This window comes from Glycine soja, chromosome 19, assembly GCF_004193775.1.
Source record: "Glycine soja cultivar W05 chromosome 19, ASM419377v2, whole genome shotgun sequence".
Taxonomy (NCBI): Eukaryota; Viridiplantae; Streptophyta; class Magnoliopsida; order Fabales; family Fabaceae; genus Glycine; species Glycine soja.
In genome coordinates this window covers 8,354,638-8,379,196 of record NC_041020.1, presented here as the reverse complement: position 1 = coordinate 8,379,196, position 24,559 = coordinate 8,354,638, and the positions used below count along the sequence as shown (strand labels likewise).

General features: G+C 30.5%; 3 protein-coding genes across 3 annotated transcripts; all 3 read left to right on the top strand.

The window, feature by feature from the left end:
* Positions 1 to 218: 218 nt before the first annotated feature.
* On the top strand, positions 219 to 9,808 carry LOC114398391 (uridine kinase-like protein 5). The gene is made up of 13 exons (XM_028360578.1): positions 219 to 281; positions 549 to 618; positions 742 to 857; positions 1,170 to 1,266; positions 1,728 to 1,807; positions 3,111 to 3,305; positions 3,406 to 3,489; positions 3,563 to 3,623; positions 4,502 to 4,562; positions 5,305 to 5,398; positions 7,957 to 8,029; positions 9,377 to 9,459; positions 9,557 to 9,808. The coding sequence occupies exons 1-13, from the start codon at positions 234 to 236 to the stop codon at positions 9,701 to 9,703; spliced, it is 1,209 nt and encodes a 402-aa protein (XP_028216379.1). The 5' UTR covers positions 219 to 233; the 3' UTR covers positions 9,704 to 9,808.
* Positions 9,809 to 13,324: 3,516 nt separating this feature from the next.
* Positions 13,325 to 15,650, top strand: LOC114399486 (GDSL esterase/lipase At5g33370-like). Its single transcript, XM_028361682.1, has 5 exons — positions 13,325 to 13,654; positions 13,840 to 13,967; positions 14,137 to 14,379; positions 14,476 to 14,728; positions 15,201 to 15,650. The coding sequence occupies exons 1-5, from the start codon at positions 13,402 to 13,404 to the stop codon at positions 15,434 to 15,436; spliced, it is 1,113 nt and encodes a 370-aa protein (XP_028217483.1). The 5' UTR covers positions 13,325 to 13,401; the 3' UTR covers positions 15,437 to 15,650.
* Positions 15,651 to 18,106: 2,456 nt separating this feature from the next.
* On the top strand, positions 18,107 to 19,982 carry LOC114399649 (GDSL esterase/lipase At5g33370-like). The gene is made up of 5 exons (XM_028361857.1): positions 18,107 to 18,441; positions 18,629 to 18,756; positions 18,933 to 19,175; positions 19,259 to 19,511; positions 19,610 to 19,982. Exons 1-5 carry the CDS (start codon positions 18,186 to 18,188, stop codon positions 19,840 to 19,842), a joined length of 1,113 nt encoding a protein of 370 aa, XP_028217658.1. The 5' UTR covers positions 18,107 to 18,185; the 3' UTR covers positions 19,843 to 19,982.
* The last annotated feature ends 4,577 nt before the right edge of the window (positions 19,983 to 24,559 follow it).

Sequence of the window (24,559 nt, the reverse complement as noted above, 5' to 3'; positions counted from 1 at the left end):
ACAATTTTGAAAAAGAGGCTACACCATTGAACCTCAACATTGAGGACAAGCATACGCTCCAATCCAATGGCTTCAAAGCTCCATCATCCCCAAAACAACCCTTTTTTATTGGTACAAATGACATTTACATATTTTATTTTCAATTTCACTATTTTTCTTTTGTTTTTTTACAAAATGAATTTTTTTTAGGTGTTGCTGGTGGAACTGCATCTGGAAAAACAACTGTATGTAACATGATAAATACTCAACTTCACGATCAACGCGTTGTCCTCATTACCCAAGTAACTAATTCTCTATAATATTTATTCTCTATATTGATAACGTTAGTGTTTTTCTTTGTCTTGTATTTTTCTGAATGGGAGTAAACAAGATTAATTGTTAATTTTGAATATATTTTTCTTTCGGTTTTTGGATAAACTAATGGTTTGATTGTGTATGCTTTTCTCGCCTATTTGAAATGATAATGGTATTTGTTTGTCTAAATATTTTTTCACGGCAATAACTAATTTTAGATTTTTCTTACAATTCATTTGCACATGATTTTATAGGACTCGTTTTATCACTCATTGAGCGACAAGATGTTGCAGAAAGTTAATGAGTATAATTTTGATCATCCTGGTGAGTACATAATGAATCTTGTCGATCCAATTTTGTGTAGCATATGGAATTCAAAACTTGATGTAGAATTAGTTTCAAAATCTAATCCAATATAAGAACAATTGGCTCTTCTTGATTTTTTAGATGCCTTTGATACAAAGCTTTTGCTTTCAACATTGGAGAAATTAAAATGTGGACAACCTGTTACTATACCAAATTATGATTTCAATTCCCATAAGAGAATTGAAGCTGGACGTCAGGTACTAATATGAATTTTGAAAATAAAAAATATTACATGTGATTATTAAAGAGATTGAAACCATCTGGATAGATTTTAGTTAAGGTTGATGTCATACTTTTTAATTAAGTATTTGATACTGATGTGTGTATAATTGTCAGTTACCTTATTGCTACAATATTAATATGTAATTTTATTTCTTAGCGAAATTGCTATTGGAAGTAACCAAGCTATTGAAATAACTTGATTGTTATACATCATTATATATATATATATATATATATATTACATTGTTTATTAAAATATAATCTCTTTGGATGCATTCAATTGACAGGTTCAACCTGCAAATATAATAGTTTTAGAAGGGATATTAGTTCTTCATGATTCTGGTGTTCGTAATCTTTTGAACATGAAGATCTTTGTTGATGAAGGTTAGTTATTATTTTTAATTCCTCACTCATATTGATACATACTAATTGAAAAGGAAAACAATTAGCATATGTGTATTATTTGAAAGGATGTATAATTGGTACTAAGCACTTTAATAGTATCACAAACATTCGCCAAAACCTTAATAATATGGTGATAGTTTCTCTGACTAGCACAAAAGAACATGTTGAGGATTGGAAAATTCATTTTGTATTCCTCTTGCTCCTTCATTGATTTAGAGAAAGATGTTTCAAAGTCATTTTTTTTATTATCATGGTTTAAATTTCTATATAGGATTAAATTATTGTGAGTTTGTGAACTAAATGTCTTTCAATATCTCTAATTTTTTTTTCTTTTCTATTTAATGATCCTTTAGACGGTTCAGTCAATGATCGAGCATTATATCTAGGACTAGTAATACAAATATATGGTTAAAAAGACTACTATTGTTTAAGCAATGCAGATTCTGATGTGCGCCTTACACGAAGGATGCAACGCCTTGCTATTGAGCGTGGGAGGAATATTGAGAATGTTTTGGATCAAGTTAGTAAGCTTACTCCTTATTAGTTTCATATTTTGTAACATTTTGAAGGAAAAGCCTACATGCAGATTGAATTAAGCGGTATTAATTATTTATTCCTCAAAGAAAAAGAAATATTGATAATGTCACTTCTTACAAAATAAATAATTTCATGATGTTATTTTTGCTTGGTGAATCCCTAATAGGAGTTAAGGTTATATTTTTCTAGCAATATGGTTAAGTCAAAATGCAAGTTTAAATAAGAGTGAGTTACCTTAGATCTTACAAAATGAAGAATGCAGGTACCTTAGATCTTATTATTACCTTCAAATTTCAAGCAATGTGGTGAAGGTTATAGTTTCCATCTAATGAAGGTAAATAAGATCTAAGTAGCTACATTCTTATTTTTTTTAGAAGAACTACATTCTTCATTTGAACTATAAAATAAAGCCTTTGTAATGCTTCAATATAACTCAATGTGAATTAAGTTAATTACTGATTATAATCAAGTTATTAGCTCTACATTTGATATGATTTTTACACTTTCAATAATTTTTAGATGCTAATCCCCTCCTAGATGCATTTCTAAAATGTGATATGCATGCCTACTATATTGACCACCTTCTTCACTTGCATTGGATTGGAAAGCCCATCTAACATAATAAAGCAAATAATTATGAGAGCAAGCAATTCTGGGAAGAAGGAATTTACACTTTTTTATTTACTTTTGAGATTAGTTAAAAAATTTATATATCATTTGTTTGCATGGAATTGGATCCTATATTTGTGAGGATGAATAAAGTTAAATTAAAATACAAAATATATCAATCTAAAATGTAGAAGATATAACCTACATTAAAGGAAGATTTGGTAGGGATTAGAAGAAGTTTTTAGTTTCTTAGAAATCTTAAATTGGGAGATCATAGACTTTTTATGTTTGGTATCTATTTTAAAAAATAACATTCCAAGAAAAAATATTTCTTGATAATGAATGTATTTTTGCTGGATGTTTTACACAATTTTTCCATGGAAGAAGTGAAAATCTAACTTTATCAAGTTAAAATAACATTTTTTTCGTGATAAAAATACCACGTTACACCTTGAAAAGGAACTTATATAAATGCCTAACAAAATAAATATATTATTAATTAGGAATCATAATTTTTAAACATGAAAAATAACTTTTATTGTACTAAACATCCCCTAGTTGAACATTTTTTTATTGATTCTTGTAGCTTTTTCTTTTCAGCATATAACTTATTCAAAGTTGTTTTTGTTTAAAAATGTTTAAAGTCCTCCTTGACTAAATACAAAATGATTGTTCAGTATTCCAGATTTGTAAAGCCAAGTTTTGAAGATTTTGTATTGCCAACTAAAAAGTATGCTGATATTATCATCCCGAGTGGAGGAGATAATGATGTTGCCATTGACTTAATAGTACAAAACATACGCATGAAGCTTGGCCAACATGATTTGTGTAAAATATATCCCAATATTTTTGTTATATGTTCAACATTTCAGGTAAAACTTTCATAGTCCTATTATATAAAAATGGAAAGTATATAAAGCTTAGGATAATGATGAGGATGAAGAATCTAAACTAACATGTGTTTGTACTCAGATAAAGGGAATGCACACTCTTATCCGAGATGTTAAGACAACAAAGCATGACTTTGTCTTCTATTCAGATCGTCTTATTAGACTGGTATACAAGTTTGTGTAAATAAAAAGTATTCTTAAAAATGATAATGAATGATGACATTTTTTGAAATTTTAAGGTTGTCGAGCACGGATTGGGTCATCTTCCTTTTTCTGAAAAACAGGTGATAACACCAACAGGTAACTAGGATATAACAAATGTCGGGGATATATTGTCATGTATTAATTACGAGAAATTCTATCATTTTTGGGAGTAAGAGAAATCTCTTAATTATTTTGTGCAATTGAATAAGAATTGCCACATTAATGTGGGTCATTTCTCCTATTTTAATTACATTTACCGTGTTACAGATTATGTGATGCATATTCAATTGTACGTTATAAGAAATTGTTCTTAATCTCGAATCAATTACTTTATTCATAAATTACTTTACACTGGTATTTTGACCATTTCATCAATATACATAGTATTCTTACACCATATGGTAGTAGGGGCCTACCTTTACATTCACTTTGAACCTTACATTACTTTGATAGAGTAATGTTTCTTTTATGAATTTATATTTATACACTCCTTACATACTTAAGTTATTAGAAAACATTATGATATTGTGCAAAAAGGAAAAGGAACAGAAAAAAGAATTTTTTTCACGTGTTAAATTTATTTATTTATTTTAACTAGTATGTCAACTTTTAATATACATTACAGAGAAAATTACACTCACACATTTTAAGTTTTTTTTTTTATTTTAAATTTATAAATATCACTACTTTTTTCTATTTTACACTAATTTCCTTTAAGTTTAAAAATATTACACTGATATCCTATTGTATGTTACACTAACAATTATAATATTTGAAAATATTATACTGATATCTCCTTCTATATTATACTAACACTAACACTCAGCTACATGGGGGTTCACTCTAATTGTTTAAAAAATAGGAAGTATTTGTGTAATTTTACAAAAACCTTCGGGATGATTAATGTAGTTTTCACTACTTTCTAATATTATCAATAAAAAGGTTGAAGTGTTAGTTTGTCTTCTGGCTTGCAGGATCTGTATACTCTGGTGTAATTTTCTGTAGTAGGTTGTGCGGAGTATCAGTCATTAGAAGGTACACAATTTTAAGTTTTTTTTTTTTGAATATATACAATTTTAAGTTATCATGTTTTGGAATAAAATATTTTCCAAAATATAATTAGCAATGTTATTTATTCTATAGATATTCGAACAACGATTCCTTTAGATTGAGTTTAGAACGTAAATTTTATAAAGTAGAACTTCCTGACGTGTCAAAGGTCAAAGCATAATTCCTGTTCAAACATCCAAATTTATAATGTTAGTCTCATAAGTGAAAATAACCATTTGTGTCCACAATCTTATCTCATTTTTTTAAATGTATTTTAAGTTCTTAAATAATTAATTTATATTTTAAATTCCTAATAATTTTTTTTCGTTTCATTATATCTTTGATATATTAAAATTTTAATTTTTAAAAATGTTAGTTAATTTGACAGTAAAAACTTAAAATAAAAGTTTTAATATATTAAATATTCAACAGAAAAAATTATTAAAAATCTAAAATAAAAACCGGTGAGTTATTATGGACCTAAAACATATCTAATGTTTTTTTTTTCTACTCAGAATTATAACTTTGAAAATTTGTTAAGTCATAAAGGAACCTTTTGTAAATATACATTAGCTATGATTTTTGCTTAAATTCATATTGCACGTGACTTTATGATAAACCTTTGGTTCAACACTTTTCTCCTTTAATTTTAGGTGTCCAAAGCATATTAAACTTGTTTATTAATTTTTTTTTATTGAATTACTCTTCCCTCCTACTTTAACATCAGTGGAGAAAGCATGGAAAATGCATTAAGAGCGTGTTGTAAGGGAATCAAAATTGGTAAAATCCTTATTCATGGGCATGGCACAAATGGTCGACAGGTTAGTTGGGAAAATCATTATTCTACTTACATTTTCCTGTTCATTTGCACTTAGCCTGGGGTGCATAGTTATCTCATAATCTTACACAAATACGAAAAAGATAAATACAAAGCATGCCGAATTTAACGAATAAATTGTTTTATTCTGTCTATCTCTACATTTTTTAGATACGTTGGAAATTTCAGTTTGAGATAACTTTTTTCTAAAAAAAAATAAAATAATGTCAGATGTATTTTCTGTGCGATGAAGGATTTTGAATGTGGTCATGAATGTTGGTTTTATTTTTTTTTATAGACTCTTAAAATGTGAGTTTATTCTTAATTTAATTTCAAAAATTAGTTCATAAGATAAAGAATTATTCTCTCTCACTTATATATTTTATCTTTAGATTATGTCTAATTGATATGAGACTTGAGTTATTTCTTATACATCTCTCACACCCAATACTTTGAGACTTGGTGCATGAATAATATGGTAGATGATCCGTGAATGGATTTAGAATAAACTTTTATACTAACTTAGAATGTAAGTTTGAGATTAATTTAACTCTAAAAACTAATTCATAAAATGAGAATTATTGTTTACTTATATATTTTATGAGTAAAGTATTAAATTAGTCTCTCACTTTTGGAGACGTTGTCAATTTGGTCCCTGAGATTTAAAAAATGTCAAAATGATCATCGACTTTACATTCTGTTTGACACATTAGTCTCTATCGTTAGTAGTCTCTTAACACCGTTAGTAAATGTGTGATATGGCACGTTAAGTAGCACCTGGACGCATACGTGAAACTTTCACATCAGTTTCTTCTACTTGTCACGTAAGGAGAGACTAAATTGACATTAAAGGAACTAAAATGACATAATTTAGGTGATAATCTTTTTCCCCAAAATGTTAAAATTAAACCCTAACTTCTCTTTGCAGAATCTTCAGTCTCAACCTTAGACCAAAGTCTTATATTGGTTCTATTCTACCTATTTCAATTGCACCAACATCAATGTCTTCATCAACCCACGAAAAGAAATTACATCGATCTGCATCTTGCTGCACAACACAAAATATCCATATTCAATCTTGCACAAAAATTAGAATACAAAAAACACCATTAACATTACTTACTTGTGGTAATGGTCAAGCATAAAACAGTATCCCATTATTCCTTGCCGTCCTTGTTGTTCGAATGATAGCTCTTATACGAAAATAACAAAGACGGTTTGACGTGACACTCTCCCTTGTGCTTGAATTAGCAGACATGGTAGACCACAAAATAATAGAAGAAGAACTACAAAGATGGAGAAAGATGAATAGGAGAAGAATAAGAATTGGATGAGAGTATGAGTAGGAGGAAAAATGGAATGAAAACGTGAATGTTAAAGTAGCCATTAGGGTTTTAACATTTTGGGAAAAAAGATGATCACTTAAATTATGTTATTTTAGTCCCTTTAATGTCAATTTAGTCTCTCCTTACGTGGTAAGTAGAAGAAATTGATGTGGAAGTTTCACGTGTGCGTCCAGGTGGCACTTAACGTGTCACATCACACATTTACTAACGGTGTTAAGAGACTACGGCAGGGACTAACGTGATAAACAAAATGTAAAATCGAGAATCATTTTGATATTTTTTAAATCTCAGGGACCAAATTGATAGCGCCTCCAAAAGTGAGGGACTAATTTGGTACTTTACTTTATATTTTATGTTGTGAATATTTCTAGTTAATGTTTTTCTCAATATAGTTTGACACTTGAGTTTTTTTGCCGTATAGACAATGATTCAGACTAGTTAGATTTTTTCATTCTTTGTATATGATATATTAACTTTATTAGAAAGATGATACTATTGTGTTTACTTTTGTATTAAATATGATGTTCAAGACTACTAGTATTTTTAGATTGTATATGACACAAAATAAATGTTTATTTTATATAACTAAAATTTATATTTAATAAATGTTTTTAAATTCATAAATTATATTATAATTAAATTTTGTAATATATAAAGATTTTAGACATATAGATTATTTTTTCGATTTATAGTAAATCATTCACACTGTAATATAAATTTATTTTTAATTATTGATAATTTTTTTAAAAAAACATTGAAATTAAAATTAAAATTAAAGATATTAAAAATGATATATTGAAAAAGATATGAGATTTTAAAAATATCGCTAAAACCACTATAGTAAAAACACCCTAAAAAAGCTCTAATCTAAGAATGAAAACTAAACTATCACTCAAGATAATTACTCTAATTTTTATATATATAGGGATTATGTTTCATAGTTTGACCTTAATGCCTTCTCTTATTATGTTTGATAATAGATCAGTAAATGTTCAATGCTCCTAAATTGCTTCTAGATTGATAGATAAATAATAGGACAATGAAGTATTTAGTCTATTACCTCATATAGTCTTATATAGGAAAAAATTCATGAGACTATATTTTTTTAGAGAGATGAATGGTCACTTTTTAATTTCTATATATTTAAAGTGAACACGTTAGTATATATCATTTTTTTTTACAAAAATCATGTGTCATTTTTTTTTACATGATGCAGTTAATCTATGAGAAGCTACCAAAAGATATTGCAAGTCGTCATGTGTTGCTACTCGATCCAGTTTTGGCCACAGGTTTTACAAACTATTACCTTTGATCCTATATATAAGCAATATAGTACAAATAATCAAGATCAAAGAAATTGATGGTCACATTAGTATCATCATAAATTTAAATTTTATTCTAAAAGTGTCCTTAAGTTTAAATGTTATAAGTGATAATTTCATTTAATGTTAATATTCATAGTCCAATGAGTGGGTGTCTAGTAAATAGAGTTATTAATAAATTAAGGGTATAAAAGGCATTTAACTTTAAATAAGTTTAAAAACTGATCATTATTACTTATAATTAGAACCAAAGAAAAATATCATTTGTTACTTAAGAATCAGAGGTAATATGTTGCACAACTCTTCATTTTCGTGTAATTTGCAAGCACATTTCAAAATAGTTCACTTACTTGATGAAACTGTGTCTCAAAAATTTTCAAAAACAATGTTTCTAGCTAAAGTTTACAATTTGTTTATGGTTTTCTTTCCTTTATTTTTAATTTTTACACAATTAGCAATGAAAATAATATACTAATTAAATAGAGACTTAAAAATGTTTTATCCTTCTAAATGTACCACATTTTGATTTTGGCACCTACAATTTTTTTTATTTAGTTGTTGTATCTAAATTTTTTTATATTTTTCTTTTGTTCCATGTTGTCTCCTTAAAAAATAAAGATGAGGTAATTGATGATGAAAATGTGTTTGATGGTCACATTACTAATTGATGATGTCATCAGATGACACATCACCAAATAATGATATAATCATTTGATGAAATTATTAAATACCCCATCACCAAGTGATGATGTCATCAAGCACAAAAAACTTATATATTTGTAGGGATTAAAAATAAAAATAATTACAAAGACTTGAAAAACTGAAAAAAGTGACCTATTTGTAGAGTTGAGAAAATATTTAAGCATCAAACTAAATAATTTTCCAACTATCAAATATCTCACTAAATAATTTTAGTGGTGAATGTTTTTTTATTCGTAAGAATTAAATACGGTATCAGAGAGTTTACAACACTCATACATCCTGTTCAATCAATTGAGCTAGATCCCTGGACATTTTAGTGATGAATGTTGAACCAATATTTCTTAACTTTCTTTCATTTGAACCACCACAAAAATCATGACATCAGGTTTACTTGACCAACAATATATTTAAGCCTTAAATAGATTATAGAACTTTACTAGTTATATTAAATTATAAAAGATTAATTATTCTCATTAAAAGATTTATCGTTTTATGTTGATTTTCTATGTTATACTATAGTGACATCCATGTCTTATGTGTATTGTATCTGTATCATGTGTTGTAGTGTTACTACTAAATTCCCCTGCAGTGTCTAATGATTATAATCATCAGGAAACTCTGCAGTCAAAGCTATCTCTCTGCTTCTCAACAAAGGTGTATCAGAATCTAACATTATATTTCTAAATTTAGTAGCAGTGAGTCACTTTGATTTGTTGCTTCCTTATCTTTACCTATGTTTATGCATTTTGGATTCTTTGCATTATTTATTACTAACAACAATGCATGATGCAGTCACCACAAGGAATAAATGCAGTTTGTGAGAGATTTCCAATGATTAAACTTGTGACATCAGAGATTGATGCATCACTGAATGAGAAATCTCATGTGATCCCTGGCCTAGGGCAGTTTGGTGATCGTTACTTTGCGACTGATGATTAGCACAATAAGCAAATCCATACATAGCTGAGTGACATCTTTGCCAACCTTGCTTCTATAGCTTCCAACAAACAAGCAACTTCTATTTCATGATAAAGCTATCACATGATATAATCTATATGAACATCTAGAACTATGAATAAAACCATGAAAATATAAGTTGCTCATGTAGATAAGAACATTAAAGCATGAACAGAATCTCTATAGCAATGCAATATCTTATATTAATTAATGAAACTGATAATCTTCTTTTGCATCTCTAACAAATTTATTCGAAATTGTATAAGATCATGGAAAGTAGGATCTATAACATGGCCCCCAAATTGAAATATCTTAATAAAGAATAAAGTCACTTAATATGCAGTTTTCTTTACTTGTAGCTCTTAGTGCTAAAGCATTATTTTTTATGCATTTACAATAAGTCAATAAAAACATTGATGGTTAAATCTGACTTATTTATAGTTACAATGGTTCATATACAATTCAAGCTTAGAAACAAGATACAATCAAGAACATTTATTCAAGATAAGGCAACCATTATTTACACGCACAAAAAAAGCAACTACTTTACCGATATCACATTCTCACTTTTTGCAAAACCTGCCAACCTTATCATGTGCCCTTGCCAATGTGCAGCAAGCAAGTAATTTCTATTAATGCATAAAACTACCAAACAAATATCCTTCCAACAAATATTACCATAGATAGATATATAAGTTTAGGAAAATACTTACCATACGCATATACATTCTTTTCCATAAGATTTTTCTTCATTTCTTATCACATAAATTATCATATTTATAATTTTTTCTCTCTTCTTTTATTTCTTCTCTCTTTCTCTTTCCCCCCCTACCCATACACCTAAAAAATGGGGCGTGGTTGTACTTTTATAATTACTCACAAGTTTATTTAGCCTCCACGAAAAATTGCTAATCGGATAAATTGATGTAAAAAAATATTATATCAGGAGTGGTGAAATCATGAAATGATTGGTATTTCGTTAGGTAGAATGAAAATAGCCACCTTCTAGAGAAAAGTAAAGAATGTGATTCGTGGGTCAAAGGATGAGAGAACAACTACGTACCAACATTAAGACCTGCTACCATGCTAGGTTACGTTGCTAGCATGTGCTTAAGAGCAAGTAGAAAAGGCCATAAGCTCATTGAAAAAGAAAACTAAGTGCATGTCAAACTCATAGTGATATACAATATATTTAATTTGAATTGGTTTAATTTTCTTTTTCTGAATTGCTTAATTAATCATTTGCTCTTATATATTTGTGCTAACTGTAATTTTGTTTTAATTTTTATACTTACAAATTTTTGGTTTTAGTCTTATGCGATAAATTTTTCTAGACTTTAATGCTTATACCTCCATTTTGCGGTGGTTTTAGGCTACCAAAAATTAAAACATAAAGACTTAAAGAGTTATTTGTATAAAAACTAAAACGTAAATTTTAGTAGCTACACAAGTTGCCAATTTATCATGAGAAGGACTAAAAGAAACTATTTTTAGAATTTAAGAACTAAAAAAAAATTTAAATTTCAAGAAAATAAAGACTAAAACACTAAAGCAAATGTTAATCAATGTTTTTAGGAAATTAGATTTCTTTTTCTGAAGGAAATCTTAGGGCACTAGTTAATTATAGAACCTAAAGTAGAAATATTTTTATTTAATGAAAAAAATTATGTTGTCCATAATTTTATTTGTGTTCTCCTATTATTTTCACATTAAATATTTTCCCTTTTAGTTCCCTAAATATTAGCAAAGTCCAAACAATAATTAAGCGTTTTCTTTTTCTCTTACTTTTTCTAAAAAAATTAAAAAAGAAAAACTCTGAAAACGACATGTTGGGAGATCGATTTTAATTGCCTCAGAAGTGGGAATTGAGGAAAGGATAACCAATTGATTGTGGCAATTACGTATAATCACTGCACCGCTGTCTCAGCTACAAAAATTAATTTTGTTTGACCGAATTAGTCATAAACTTCAAAGGGTGACGTTTAATGTGTCAGAAATATTTCAAATTAGAGAAACCATTAGAGTGGTTGGTATATAAAAGCATACTTGAATGCTACTGGTGGAAAGTGAAAACGAATTCACCTCCAATTCACATTTGGTACACATTTTTTCAACTTATGAATAATGAATAATGCTAAATGGTACAATTATTTTGGCATTTAAGGTTCTCTTTTATGCCGTCAATAACTTATGAATAAAACTGTATCTCCCATTCTCCTCATATATGCACGACTCGTACTTACGCGTATACATAAGCAGAGAAATTATTAGTACCATAAATAGCATTAATACCAATTTTCAAACGTTTAAATACTTTGTTTGAATAATTTTTTATAAGATGATTAACTTATAATAGCTTTGTAGTATATACATATACAGCATGATTAGAAATATCAGGATATATTATATTGTCCCATGATACCCATTGAAATAAACTATTATTACAGTTATAGTCTTGTGTAGCCATGCATGTATAAATGTTTCGTTTTGCTATCTTTGCAAGCTTGTTTTGAAAGAGATTTGGAAAATCATCAGTTGTGAATCTGCTCATAGAACTTGTATTTCTTTTTTCTTTAAATATACCAAAGATATATTAATTGAAATAAAAGGGTTACCAACCCATTTACAATCAAGGACTTATGCTTTTCTAGCAACATTATTTTGTACGTACAATATTAGTAAACCAATAAGAAAACAAAAAACTTTAGCCTGTTCAGATGTGTGTCAAATCTTATTAATGAGACATCCATAAACTCATTAACATCAAAAGACTCATTTCTAAAGATAATGCCATTTCTTAAAGCCAAACAGAGCATATTACTATGATCTTAAATAATCATAATATATAAGTGGGACATGAGAGAGTAATGAGTTCTTAAAAAAGAAATAACAAATTACTATATTATTGTTAAACTAAACTTATTAAAAGAAAGAGTTAAGATTGATTTTTTAGTCTATTTTTTTTATAGGTTACTAATGCCCACAAACTGAAAAATAATTGTGTGCGCATTAGCAATCCCAATTATAGATCACGAGTGTCTTTCAATCCGTGTCTTTCAATCCACTGTGTTAAAAATTAATCCTATTTGCGATACGTGGTTATCATTAGTGCAACGAAATTTTAAACATGATGAGAATCAAATACGAATTTTTTTGCTAAACAGATTATATACCATTCATGTGAACAACATAAACTCTTATATATGTACGTCAACCCTTTCAATTATCACTTCCTATTTATCATTTGGATGAAGTCTCCGTTGATTTATACTAATCCACTACATAATACTTAAGACTACAGTTGCTTACTTTAACTATTTGAATCTGATTATCGATCATAAGGTAAAGTCTTAAGTAAAACTTAATGATTAAAAGCTATATATTACTAAAGAAGTAACGTGGAAGTAACCTTGGCATCTTTCCTTTCTACTTTGCATTTCAACTAATCCAACCTATCGCATTTATGTTTGTGATCATAATGCCTCAATTTTCAGAAGCAGATCATTAAACATTCAACTTCAATTAAAGGGCACCATAAAGGGACCTCCTAAGCAAGTAAGAATCTGCATGAAAAGCTGTTATATAAAGACTTGAATTCCTCATAATTCTCCATCCACAACAAAAAACTACTTCTCAATTCAGTTAACACACCAACCCCACATCCAAAGCTTCAGTTCAATATGGCAACCTTGTCAAGTTTTGCTCCTTTGGCCATTCTAAGTTTAGTTCTAGTAATTAGTGCCATTGTCTTTGAGGCTGAAGCTAGGCCAAGGACATTCTTTGTATTTGGAGATTCACTTGTTGATAATGGAAACAACAATTACTTGGCTACCACGGCACGTGCCGATGCTCCCCCTTATGGGATTGATTACCCTCCAAGTCATAGACCAACTGGTCGTTTCTCCAATGGCTACAACATTCCTGATCTTATCAGTTAAGTTCACATATCTCTTCCCACATTTTGAACCATATTTTGGCTTCCACATTCATCTTTTAAGCTTCATTTTTATCATGCACATTTCAAGTTTTGAACCCTTTTTGGTCATGTAGCTTTGCATATCATAATTTACGTAACATAGACACATAAAGTTTATGTCTAACTAAGTGATTTGTTTCAGGTCAACGACTTGGTGCTGAGGCTACATTGCCATACTTGAGTCCAGAATTAAGAGGAAATAAGCTCCTTGTTGGTGCAAATTTTGCTTCAGCTGGAATTGGAATACTTAATGACACTGGAATTCAGTTTGTAAGTTCATTACATACTATTTACTTTTTCCTATGATATCTAATACGTGCCATGCCCAAAACTAAAACCATAACACAAGATAAATTCTAAAATAATAATAAAAACAACTGTAAAGTTTAAGACTAATCATGAGGATTCCACTTAAAAATGATTGCATGCAAATTTGCAGATAAACGTAATCAGAATGTATAGGCAGCTACAATATTTTAAAGAGTACCAAAACCGAGTGAGAGCTATAATTGGAGCTTCACAGACTAAGAGCTTAGTGAATCAAGCACTAGTACTCATCACTGTAGGTGGCAATGATTTTGTAAACAACTACTTCTTGGTGCCCAATTCAGCAAGGTCTCGCCAATACCCATTACCTCAATATGTCAAGTATCTCATTTCTGAGTACCAAAAACTTTTGCAGGTAACACCCTATTGATTAAACAAAAGGGTTAATACTTTGATGATTTGTGAAGTTGTGATCACTCTTTCTCATAGTCATAAATATATATTATTGCAGAAACTGTATGATTTGGGAGCACGCAGAGTTCTTGTGACAGGCACAGGACCATTGGGTTGTGTTCCATCAGAATTGGCCCAACGCGGTAGAAATGGACAATGTGCTGCTGAACTTCAACAAGCTGCAGAGTTGTTTAATCCACAACTCGAACAAATGTTGCTACAACTCAACAGGAAAATTGGAAAGGACACTTTTATTGCTGCAAACACAGGAAAAATGCACAACAACTTCGTTACTAACCCTCAACAATTTGGTACTACATACTGCTAGTGCTAATTAATTTTCATGTCATCAACCTAGTTTCTCATGCCCATTGTTTTTTTGAATTGTGGTCACCATGGTCCACGATCACAAATGTGGCTGCAACATAAAAAATTGTGACAGCATAATCCAGCAATTGTGGGCCTATCAATAGCATATGTTTGCAATTTTTCACAATAAAGAAATGTTAGGAACACACTCTAGAGTCATACTCTTTTAAATACACTTTTTGATATATTTTCTCTTATTGGTTGAAATTTATTAAAAAGATAAAAGTTTATAAAAATATTATTATAGATTGTGAAAATTTGCAACCCGAACCCTTATTTAAAACCTTAATTACATCCCCACCACTATCTTGGATTCAATTGACGTGTAATTTGATGTGATTTCTCTCTAATTAATGATGACATAAAGAAATTAATTAGCAAGCAAATTGACATTTATGTTGTTGCTTTTTGCAGGGTTTATCACGTCACAAATAGCTTGTTGTGGGCAAGGACCCTACAATGGTCTTGGGCTATGCACACCACTCTCCAACCTTTGCCCCAATAGAGACCAATATGCATTTTGGGATGCATTCCATCCATCTGAAAAGGCCAATAGGCTTATTGTGGAAGAAATTATGTCAGGTTCTAAAATCTACATGAACCCAATGAACCTCAGCACCATCCTGGCTTTGGATGCTATTACCACATGAAGACACCAATAAGTCTATGCACCTCGCATGCTAGTTTCATTATGTCCCTTTTTTATTATTGTAATTGTGATTTAATTTCGTATTCCTCAATATCTAATTGGGGAATTAGAAAGTTAAAGGGAGGAAGAAACTTCCCTTTTTGCATAAAATTACAACGAAGAATATATATATATATATAAATGGTGGGAAGTACTAAGTGATTCCTGAGTCTCAATATTAAAAAAATGTTACTTAATTTTCTACCTTTGATTTTTTTTTCTTTTTTCTTTTTCATATACCAATGATCTCTATGATAAAATGTGAAAGGGAATAACTCACTCCTTTTATCTTTGAATAACTTTGCTGATATTAAAACATCATATATATGATTAATGAGTGGATAACTAACGTGCTATACACATGGCTTTGATCCCTCAACCTGTTCCATTGTACATGTGTGGCTTTGAGGCCTCACCAATTTACGTCTAAATTTGTCTAACACGCTGCTAATAGTTCTCCTGTTCAGTTATAAAGCACATAAATTAGTAAGAAACTTTATTAATTTGTTTGACAAACAAGTGTAAAAGTATATATACCGTATGATTTACCAGTTACATATGTCCTTAGAGGCTCAAATTAAAATTGAACTTCTCTGGCCCGGCCTGCAACCCGCAATAGGCCAAATTAAATATTAAGATAAAAAATTATTAATATGTCAAATTTTGACTCAATATTTTAGCAAAACTTTATTCAACTCAATCTATTTTTATAGGAATCATAAGATTAACTTGATGGTTGAAAAGAAAAAGAAAAAAAATTGTGAATTTGAATTCTAACAAAATTAACAATTGCCATTAATCGATAAAAAAAAAAAAAAACTCAATCTATTTCACCCTTGTATGCACTCCCTTTTTTTTTTCCTTTCCATCTCTCCTCTTCTTTCCCCCTCCAAGTTCCACCCATTCCTTCTAAATCAGTTTGTTAAACAATCTTCATCCCTCTTGGCTTCTAAAAAGATGATCAATTGTAGTGTGCATCAGATTGCACAATCAAACCACACACAACCATATGAAAAGGAAACAAATTTCTAACCAGAATTCTAGAGCATCTCTTCCTTACTGTCACTCAACATTTGTGATTAATTTTGTGAAGAAAAATGTTTATCGAAACGAAATTTGTATTCGTAAAACTACACGAAAGTACTATTGGTTTTTGTCGAATTTTATTTTAATTTTTAATTTTCAATTAAGAATTATTTATAAAAAAAGATAGTCATCTACATTTACAATTCGTGCATTTTGTGCTGTTTTGTTATGTAATCATGTAACAAATAGAACTGCGCAATGCCAAAACCATATTTCACTTCATCGCACCACATTTTAGTAACAGAGATCACCACATACCTACACTATGAGCACTGCTACTTGATACGAAACAAAACAGCAAGAAATGCACGAATTTTAAACGTGGATGGCATGGATATCTTTTTATAAATAATTCTTAATTGAAAAATAAAAAGGGAAATGTTTTTTATTATGAAACAAATTTTCGTCTAAAATGCACGAATGACGTGACAACGTGCCCCCTTTTAATGTTGTGTTTCAATTGTAATCGAAGCTCCCTTTTGCAAAGCAATAGCTGTGGTGATGGTGTCCGCGTGTCACAACGTAGTAAGAAGAACCAGAGAATACTGGCGCGTGGGAGTTCTAATTTTGTTGCCACTTTTTTTTTTTTTTAATTAAATTAAAATAAATAAAAAATACAAACCCATGCATGGAAAATAATGGTTAACGTCTTCAAGCATTTCGTGCCAAAAAATTTCGTAAGAAATAACAGTGCTGAAGAAAAAAAATATTAAAGGAACTAAATTAAAATAAATTTAATATTTTTATATCACCATTTAATTTTAGATTATAATAAATGATAACTATATATCTAGCTCAATTGATTGAACAGAATATATAAAATGAATGATATGATTGTTAAATTTTATATTTACTTTAATATTCATTTATATATATAAAATGATTTTTAATTAATCGATAATATAAAATTCTTTACATTAACTTAACCATATACTAAAATCAAACTTGGTTTAATTAAAAATCTAGCAACTCAAAATTCAAAAGATGAATAATTTTTTAGAAAAAGAGTTAGTTTTATACAACCATTTAATTAACTCATCATATATGATAAGTTTATCGATTTTTAAAATAATTATTTTAAAATAATTTAAACGATAATTTATAATTGAATGAGCGTATATAAATATTAAACTCATAATTTTTTATTAGTTTCGACATAGCGACTTGATTTTCTTTTACATTCACATGTCTATAAGATATATAATTGAAGCGGCCTTGTGAACATAATGTTGTTCACATGTGTATGACATCGAAAATTTTCTGAAATAACAAGGAAAATTTTAATGAGCAAGAAGCTATAAATCTCAGGTCAAATTGTTTTTAAGTACTATTATGAAAGTAACAGTATTATCTTCCATTTCTAGTTGCATCTCAATGAATCCAACCAATTGCATTTATGTTTTTGACAAATGCCACCGGTTTTAGAGGAACACAAAACCTTCAATTATAGAGCACTAAAGCGCGCTCCTAAACTGTTAAGACTTTTGTCAAATCATGCGAAAAGGTTAATTATATAAAGACTTGAATCCCTTGGAAATTCTCCATCCACATCTTAAAACTATCTAGCTAGTCTCAGTTTAGTTAGCAAACAACCCCACAGGCCACATCCAAAGGTTCATTTCAATATGGCAATCTTGTCAAGTTTTGCTCCTTTGACCATTCTTAGTTTAGTCTTGTTAGTGGTTGGAATCATTGTGTCTGGGGTTGAAGCTAGGCCAAGAGCATTCTTTGTGTTTGGAGATTCACTTGTTGACAATGGAAATAACAATTACTTGGCCACCACGGCACGTGCCGATGCTCCTCCTTATGGGATTGATTACCCTCCAAGTCATAGACCAACTGGTCGTTTCTCCAATGGCTACAACATTCCTGATCTTATCAGTTAAGTTCACATATCTCTTCCCACATTTTAAAACTTTTTTTAGCTTCAACATTCATCTTTTAAGCTTCATTTTCCATCATGCATATTTGAAGTTTTGAACCCTTTTTGGTCATGTAGCTTTTCCTATAATAATTAACTTAACATAGACACATAAAGTTTATGTCTAACTAGTTGGGTTGTTTTCAGGTCAGAGACTTGGTGCAGAGTCAACATTGCCATACTTGAGTCCAGAATTAAGAGGAGATAAGCTACTAGTTGGTGCCAATTTCGCCTCAGCTGGAATTGGAATCCTTAATGACACTGGAGTTCAGTTTGTAAGTTCATTACTGGCTACTTGATAGTTACCTTTTCCCATTATATCTAATATGTGTTATGCTCATAACCTCGAGCACCAGAATATATAAACATAACCCAACATAAATTCTAAAATAATAATAAAATGGTAAAATTTAAGGAGTGCACTTAAAAAATGATTGTGTAACTTTTGCAGGTAAACGTGATCAGAATGTATAGACAGCTAGAATATTTTAAGGAGTATCAAAACCGAGTGAGTGCTATAATTGGAGCTTCAGAGGCTAAGAATTTGGTGAAACAAGCACTAGTGCTCATCACTGTAGGAGGCAATGATTTTGTAAACAACTACTTCTTAGTGCCCAATTCAGCAAGGTCCCAACAGTACCCACTACCTGCATATGTCAAGTATCTCATCTCTGAGTACCAAAAGCTTTTGCAGGTAACACCCTTTTGATTAATCAAAAGGATTAACAGTTAATGTCCTCTAATCTCTAATATGATACGTATATATATATGTTGCAGAGGCTATATGATTTGGGAGCACGCAGAGTTCTTGTGACAGGCACAGGACCCTTGGGTTGTGTTCCATCAGAATTGGCCCAACGTGGTAGAAATGGACAATGTGCTCCTGAACTACAACAAGCTGCAGCACTCTTCAACCCACAACTCGAACAAATGTTACTTCAACTCAACCGCAAAATTGCAACTGACGTTTTCATTGCTGCAAACACTGGAAAAGCTCACAACGACTTCGTTACTAACCCCCAACAATTTGGTACTACACACTACTAATAACTAACTAATCTTCATGTAGGACTAGTGCAATCATATAGAAACAAGTACTAACATTTGTGTTATTGTTGCTTTCTGTAGGATTTGTTACATCACAAGTAGCTTGTTGTGGGCAAGGACCTTACAATGGTATTGGGCTATGCACAGCACTCTCCAACCTTTGCTCCAACAGAGACCAATATGCATTTTGGGATGCATTCCATCCATCTGAAAAGGCCAATAGGCTTATTGTGGAGGAAATTATGTCGGGTTCTAAAGCCTACATGAACCCAATGAACCTTAGCACCATCTTAGCTTTGGACGCAAACACATGAAGATAAACAAACCCAAATTTCCTAGAACAAAATTAATTGTATTCACCTTCCTTGCTAGTTCATGACATTTCTCTGTCTACATGTTTTAGTTTATTAATTGTAAGGAAAGTTATATGTTAAAGTCATAAATTCGAATACTATTAAATGCTTTGTTTAGAGGAGTCATGATTCACACCTTGATTAAATATTCCAAAAAGTTACCTAAGAACCAGTAATTTGACAATGAATCAATAAGAAAAAGGAATAGAATGAGATGAAGTTTCATTATTTTATGAAAATTCAATACAACTACATGAAACACACAAGTATGTATAATATATAAACATAGAATCATTGTCCCTTCATGAACCAAAAATAAAAATTGTTCACTTTATGAATGATTTCAAGAAAGGAAGAAGATTAATAGTTTTTTTTCAATGTGTAAATAATAGAAAGTAATTTATGACGACAATGAGTTAAATTTTTTTTGTTTTTGCTAGCGTTCAAGAAATACATTTTTAATTTGGATTTGTAGAATTGTAATTATCTATTTAATATGTTACTTTTATATAATTTTTTATATATTTCTAAATCTTACACGTATTGTATCCTATATATTCTTGAAATAATTGTATCACCTAATATGATATATACGTATCATATTGCATACACGTGTTGTATTTGTGCATCGTAGATGTATACTGTACTGATTTTTTAGGTAATAACCTGGTTCCTTTGACGGTTTGACCATTCATAAAAAGAGCAAGCGAAACCATCCAACTTAGATTTAAGCCAAGACCTAGATCTGTAAATTATTACGTCCACCACTTTATTAACATCTGCATCCTCCCTATTGAATATCACATCATTTCTAACAAAGCCAGATAGGCCATGTAGCTGCTAACCAAACAGTCCTCCCCAAGTTTTCTTTTGTTTCTTTCTAGCAATAAATGCACAATGTTGCCAAAAGTGTCTTATGCAACCTTGAGGTAATGACATTTGAAGTTTGAACCCCAAACCATGAATAACACTTTCTCCTTATGCTGTATGAAAAATTGCATGTAAACATCAAATGACCAGTTGACTCTTACTCTTGCCCACAAAAAATACATTTATCATCAACATCATTCCCTATATAATATCCTCTTCCTCAATTATTACTGTTAAAGATATACTTTTGTAACTACATAATATTTTATTTTTCAATTTTTAAAATAAAATTTAGTAAATAAGTTGGTTTCCTATATTTTAGGAGTAAGTCAGTTTTAATGGATTAGCCTAGTTAATAAGTGGTTCCTATCTTTAAGGAGCAAGATAGTTTTAATATTCTGTTTTGCTAATATCTTGTTATCTAATTAGTTTATCTTTTGCTATTTATTGTATCGCTGCTGAGAACAATTTGAATTAGAATAGAATAATTCTATTTCCTCTTCATACGTATTGTCTCTCTTCTCTCCTCTGTTTTTTTATAATTTCCTCCACAAAACCAACAATTGGTATCTGAGCCTTATTCTTACGGGACCTCTACCATGGAAGGTGAAGCAAGTTTTTCCCACATAACTCTTCCAATCTTTGATGGAGAGAATTATGATATTTGGGAAGTGAAAATGCAATCCTACATGGAGTCTTTGGATTTATGGGATGTTGTGGAAGAGGATTATGAAATATATCCGCTGCCTGAAAATCCCACCACGGCCCAAATTAAAAATCACAAGGAAAGAAAGATGAAGAAGGCAAAGGCGAGGTCATGTTTGTTCACTGGTGTTTCACAAATGATATTCATCAGAATCATGACTCTTAAATCACCCAAAGCAATTTGGGATTATCTGAAAGAGGAATACGTTGGAGATGATAGAATACGAAGCATGCAAGTTCTGAATTTAAGGAGAGAATTTGAGCTTCAAAGGATGAAAGAGTTAGAGACAATCAAAGAATACTCAAACAAATTGTTGGGTATTGCTAACAAGATAAAGTTGTTGGGAAGTGATTTTACTGATTCGAGAATTGTAGAGAAAATTTTGGTAACGGTGCCGGAGAGGTATGAAGCATCTATAGCTTCATTGGAGAACACAAAGGATCTGTCGAAAATCACATTGGCAGAAGTACTACATGCCCTGCAAGCTCAAGAGCAGCGAAGGTTGATGAGGCAAGATCGTGTTGTCGAAGGTGCTTTGCCCGCCAAACATCATGAAGTTGATGAAAGCAAAAAGGATTTTTTCAAGAAGAATCAGCCAACAAGCAACGAAAATAATGCAAACAACCAAAACAAAGGTAAGGATAAAAAGAAAAATTATCCACCTTGTCATCATTGTGGCAAAAAAGGTCATGCACCTTTCAAATGTTGGAGGAGACCAGATGCAAAATGTAACAAGTGCAACCAGATAGGGCATGAAGCGGTGATCTGCGCCAACAAAAATCACCATGATGAAGGAGCTCAGATTGCTAATCAAGAAGAAGAGGACCAACTGTTTGTGGCCACATGCTTCTTGAGTAGTGAATCAAGGGAAAGTTGGTTGATTGATAGTGGTTGTACGAACCACATGACATATGATAAGACCTTATTCAAAGATTTGAAGCCAACTAATGTCTCAAAGGTCAGAATTGGGAATGGTGGCTATATTCCAGTAAAAGGAAAAGGAACTGTTGCAATTTCAACGTGTTCAGGTATCAAATTAATATCAGATGTTTTTTATGTACCTAACACTGACCAAAACTTGCTAAGCGTAGGTCAGTTGATTAAAAAGGGATTTAAAGTGTCCTTTGAACATCAACATTGCTTTATCTATGACAATTTTGGCCGGGAAGTTCTAAGGGTTAAAATGAAAGGTAAAAGCTTTTCATTTGATCCAGCAGAGGAGGAGCATACAGCCTATTTCACTCAAGTCACACCCACGGAACTCTGGCACAAGAGACTTGATCATTGCCATCTTGAAAGAATGCTAAACATGAAAAAAAGGAAATATGCAAAAGAAAATTTGAAGAAGTTTCAAATGGAGGAATGCAAATCTGTTAGCACTCCAATGAATCAAAAGGAGAAGTTCAGCAAGAAAGAAGGTGTTGATAACATTGATGAAGGATATTATGGGAGCTTGATTGGATGTCTAATGTATCTCACTTCAACAAGGTCAAATATTCTATTTGCTCAAAAGAAAAAAATTGAAATTTTTGTTGACAATCAAGTAGCCATTGCTATTGCAAACAATCCCGTGTGTCATGGAAAGACTAAACATTTCAACATCAAGTTCTATTATTTGATAAAGATGCAACAAAGTGATGAAGTGAACTTAATTTATTGTAAGTCTAAAGATCAATTGGCTGACATGTTTATAAAGTCACTACCTATCAACAAACTTGAACTCAAAGAATTGGAGTTTGCAGTTCCAAAAGCAAGGAGGAGTGTTGAAGATATACTTTTGTAACTGCATAATATTTTATTTTTCAATTTTTAAAATAGGATTTAGTAAATAAGTTGGTTTCCTATATTTTAGGAGTAAGTCAGTTTTAATGGATTAGCCTAGTTAATAAGTGGTTCCTATCTTTAAGGAGCAAGATAGTTTTAATATTCTGTTTTGCTAATATCTTGTTATCTAATTAGTTTATCTTTTGCTATTTATTGTATCGCTGCTGAGAACAATTTGAATTAGAATAGAATAATTCTATTTCCTCTTCATACGTATTGTCTCTCTTCTCTCCTCTGTTTTTTTATAATTTCCTCCACAAAACCAACAATTACTTTTGATTTATAAGATTTCAAAAATTAAGGATATATAATAAATAGCTCTTTTCAGACAACTATAGAGAACGCTTCAACTAAACCACAAAGAAGAAAAAGAAATTAAAGAGGTGTAATGGAAACGTTGATACATAAAACAGATAATGACATTTTAAACATTACAATCAAATTGGCCAAACAGAAGGACATCACCTTAAGGCAAATAATAACCAACCAAAAATTAATTTGTAACTGAATAAGTAACAGAAAATGCAAGAGAAAATTCTCAGATAGCTACTTGCCTACTTCTTATCAAGAACCTAAAATTTGTCAACTGTGTAGGGAGCTCAGGATTCCTTGTGGAGATTCGGCTGCAATCTTTACTGTTTCTTTATATTTTGTGTGGCCAAACAACACATGAAAATGTTCCCTGCATGTAATGGCAAACATTTCAGAAAACGTGTTAGGGAACACAAAAGTCCTCATACAAATCTGAGCAAGACATAAAGATTTTTTTTAAAAAAAATCACTTATATGCAGTAATTATAGATGAAACAAAAAAATAAATATATAAATATGTAATTAAAAACTTAAATATTTTTCTGTTCACCTAGTTGTGTCATTTTTTTAATTCCTATAAATTGTATTGTTTTGATTTTTATCTTTGTAAGTTGATCGATGATGATGTGACATTTCATGCTGTTATCATCAAATGATGATGTGGCATGATTACATTTGACATTCAAATGATATTGAACTATGTAAAACATGTGTGGATGAGTTACCCCTCCAATGCCACCTTAAATTTATCACCTAATTATACAAAAATAAAAATTATTTAATCAAGGGCTTAAGACAATTGCCTCAAATGGTCTTGTAGTTGTGATGTCACTAATTGTCATCTTGAAGGGACAATTGTCTTGGGAGATATAAGTTACCCAAGGGTAAGAAAAGGATCAAGAAAGAAAGGGATGGGACAGAAGTCACAAGTTCAATTCTCTCCAACAAATATTTTTAATAAAGTTA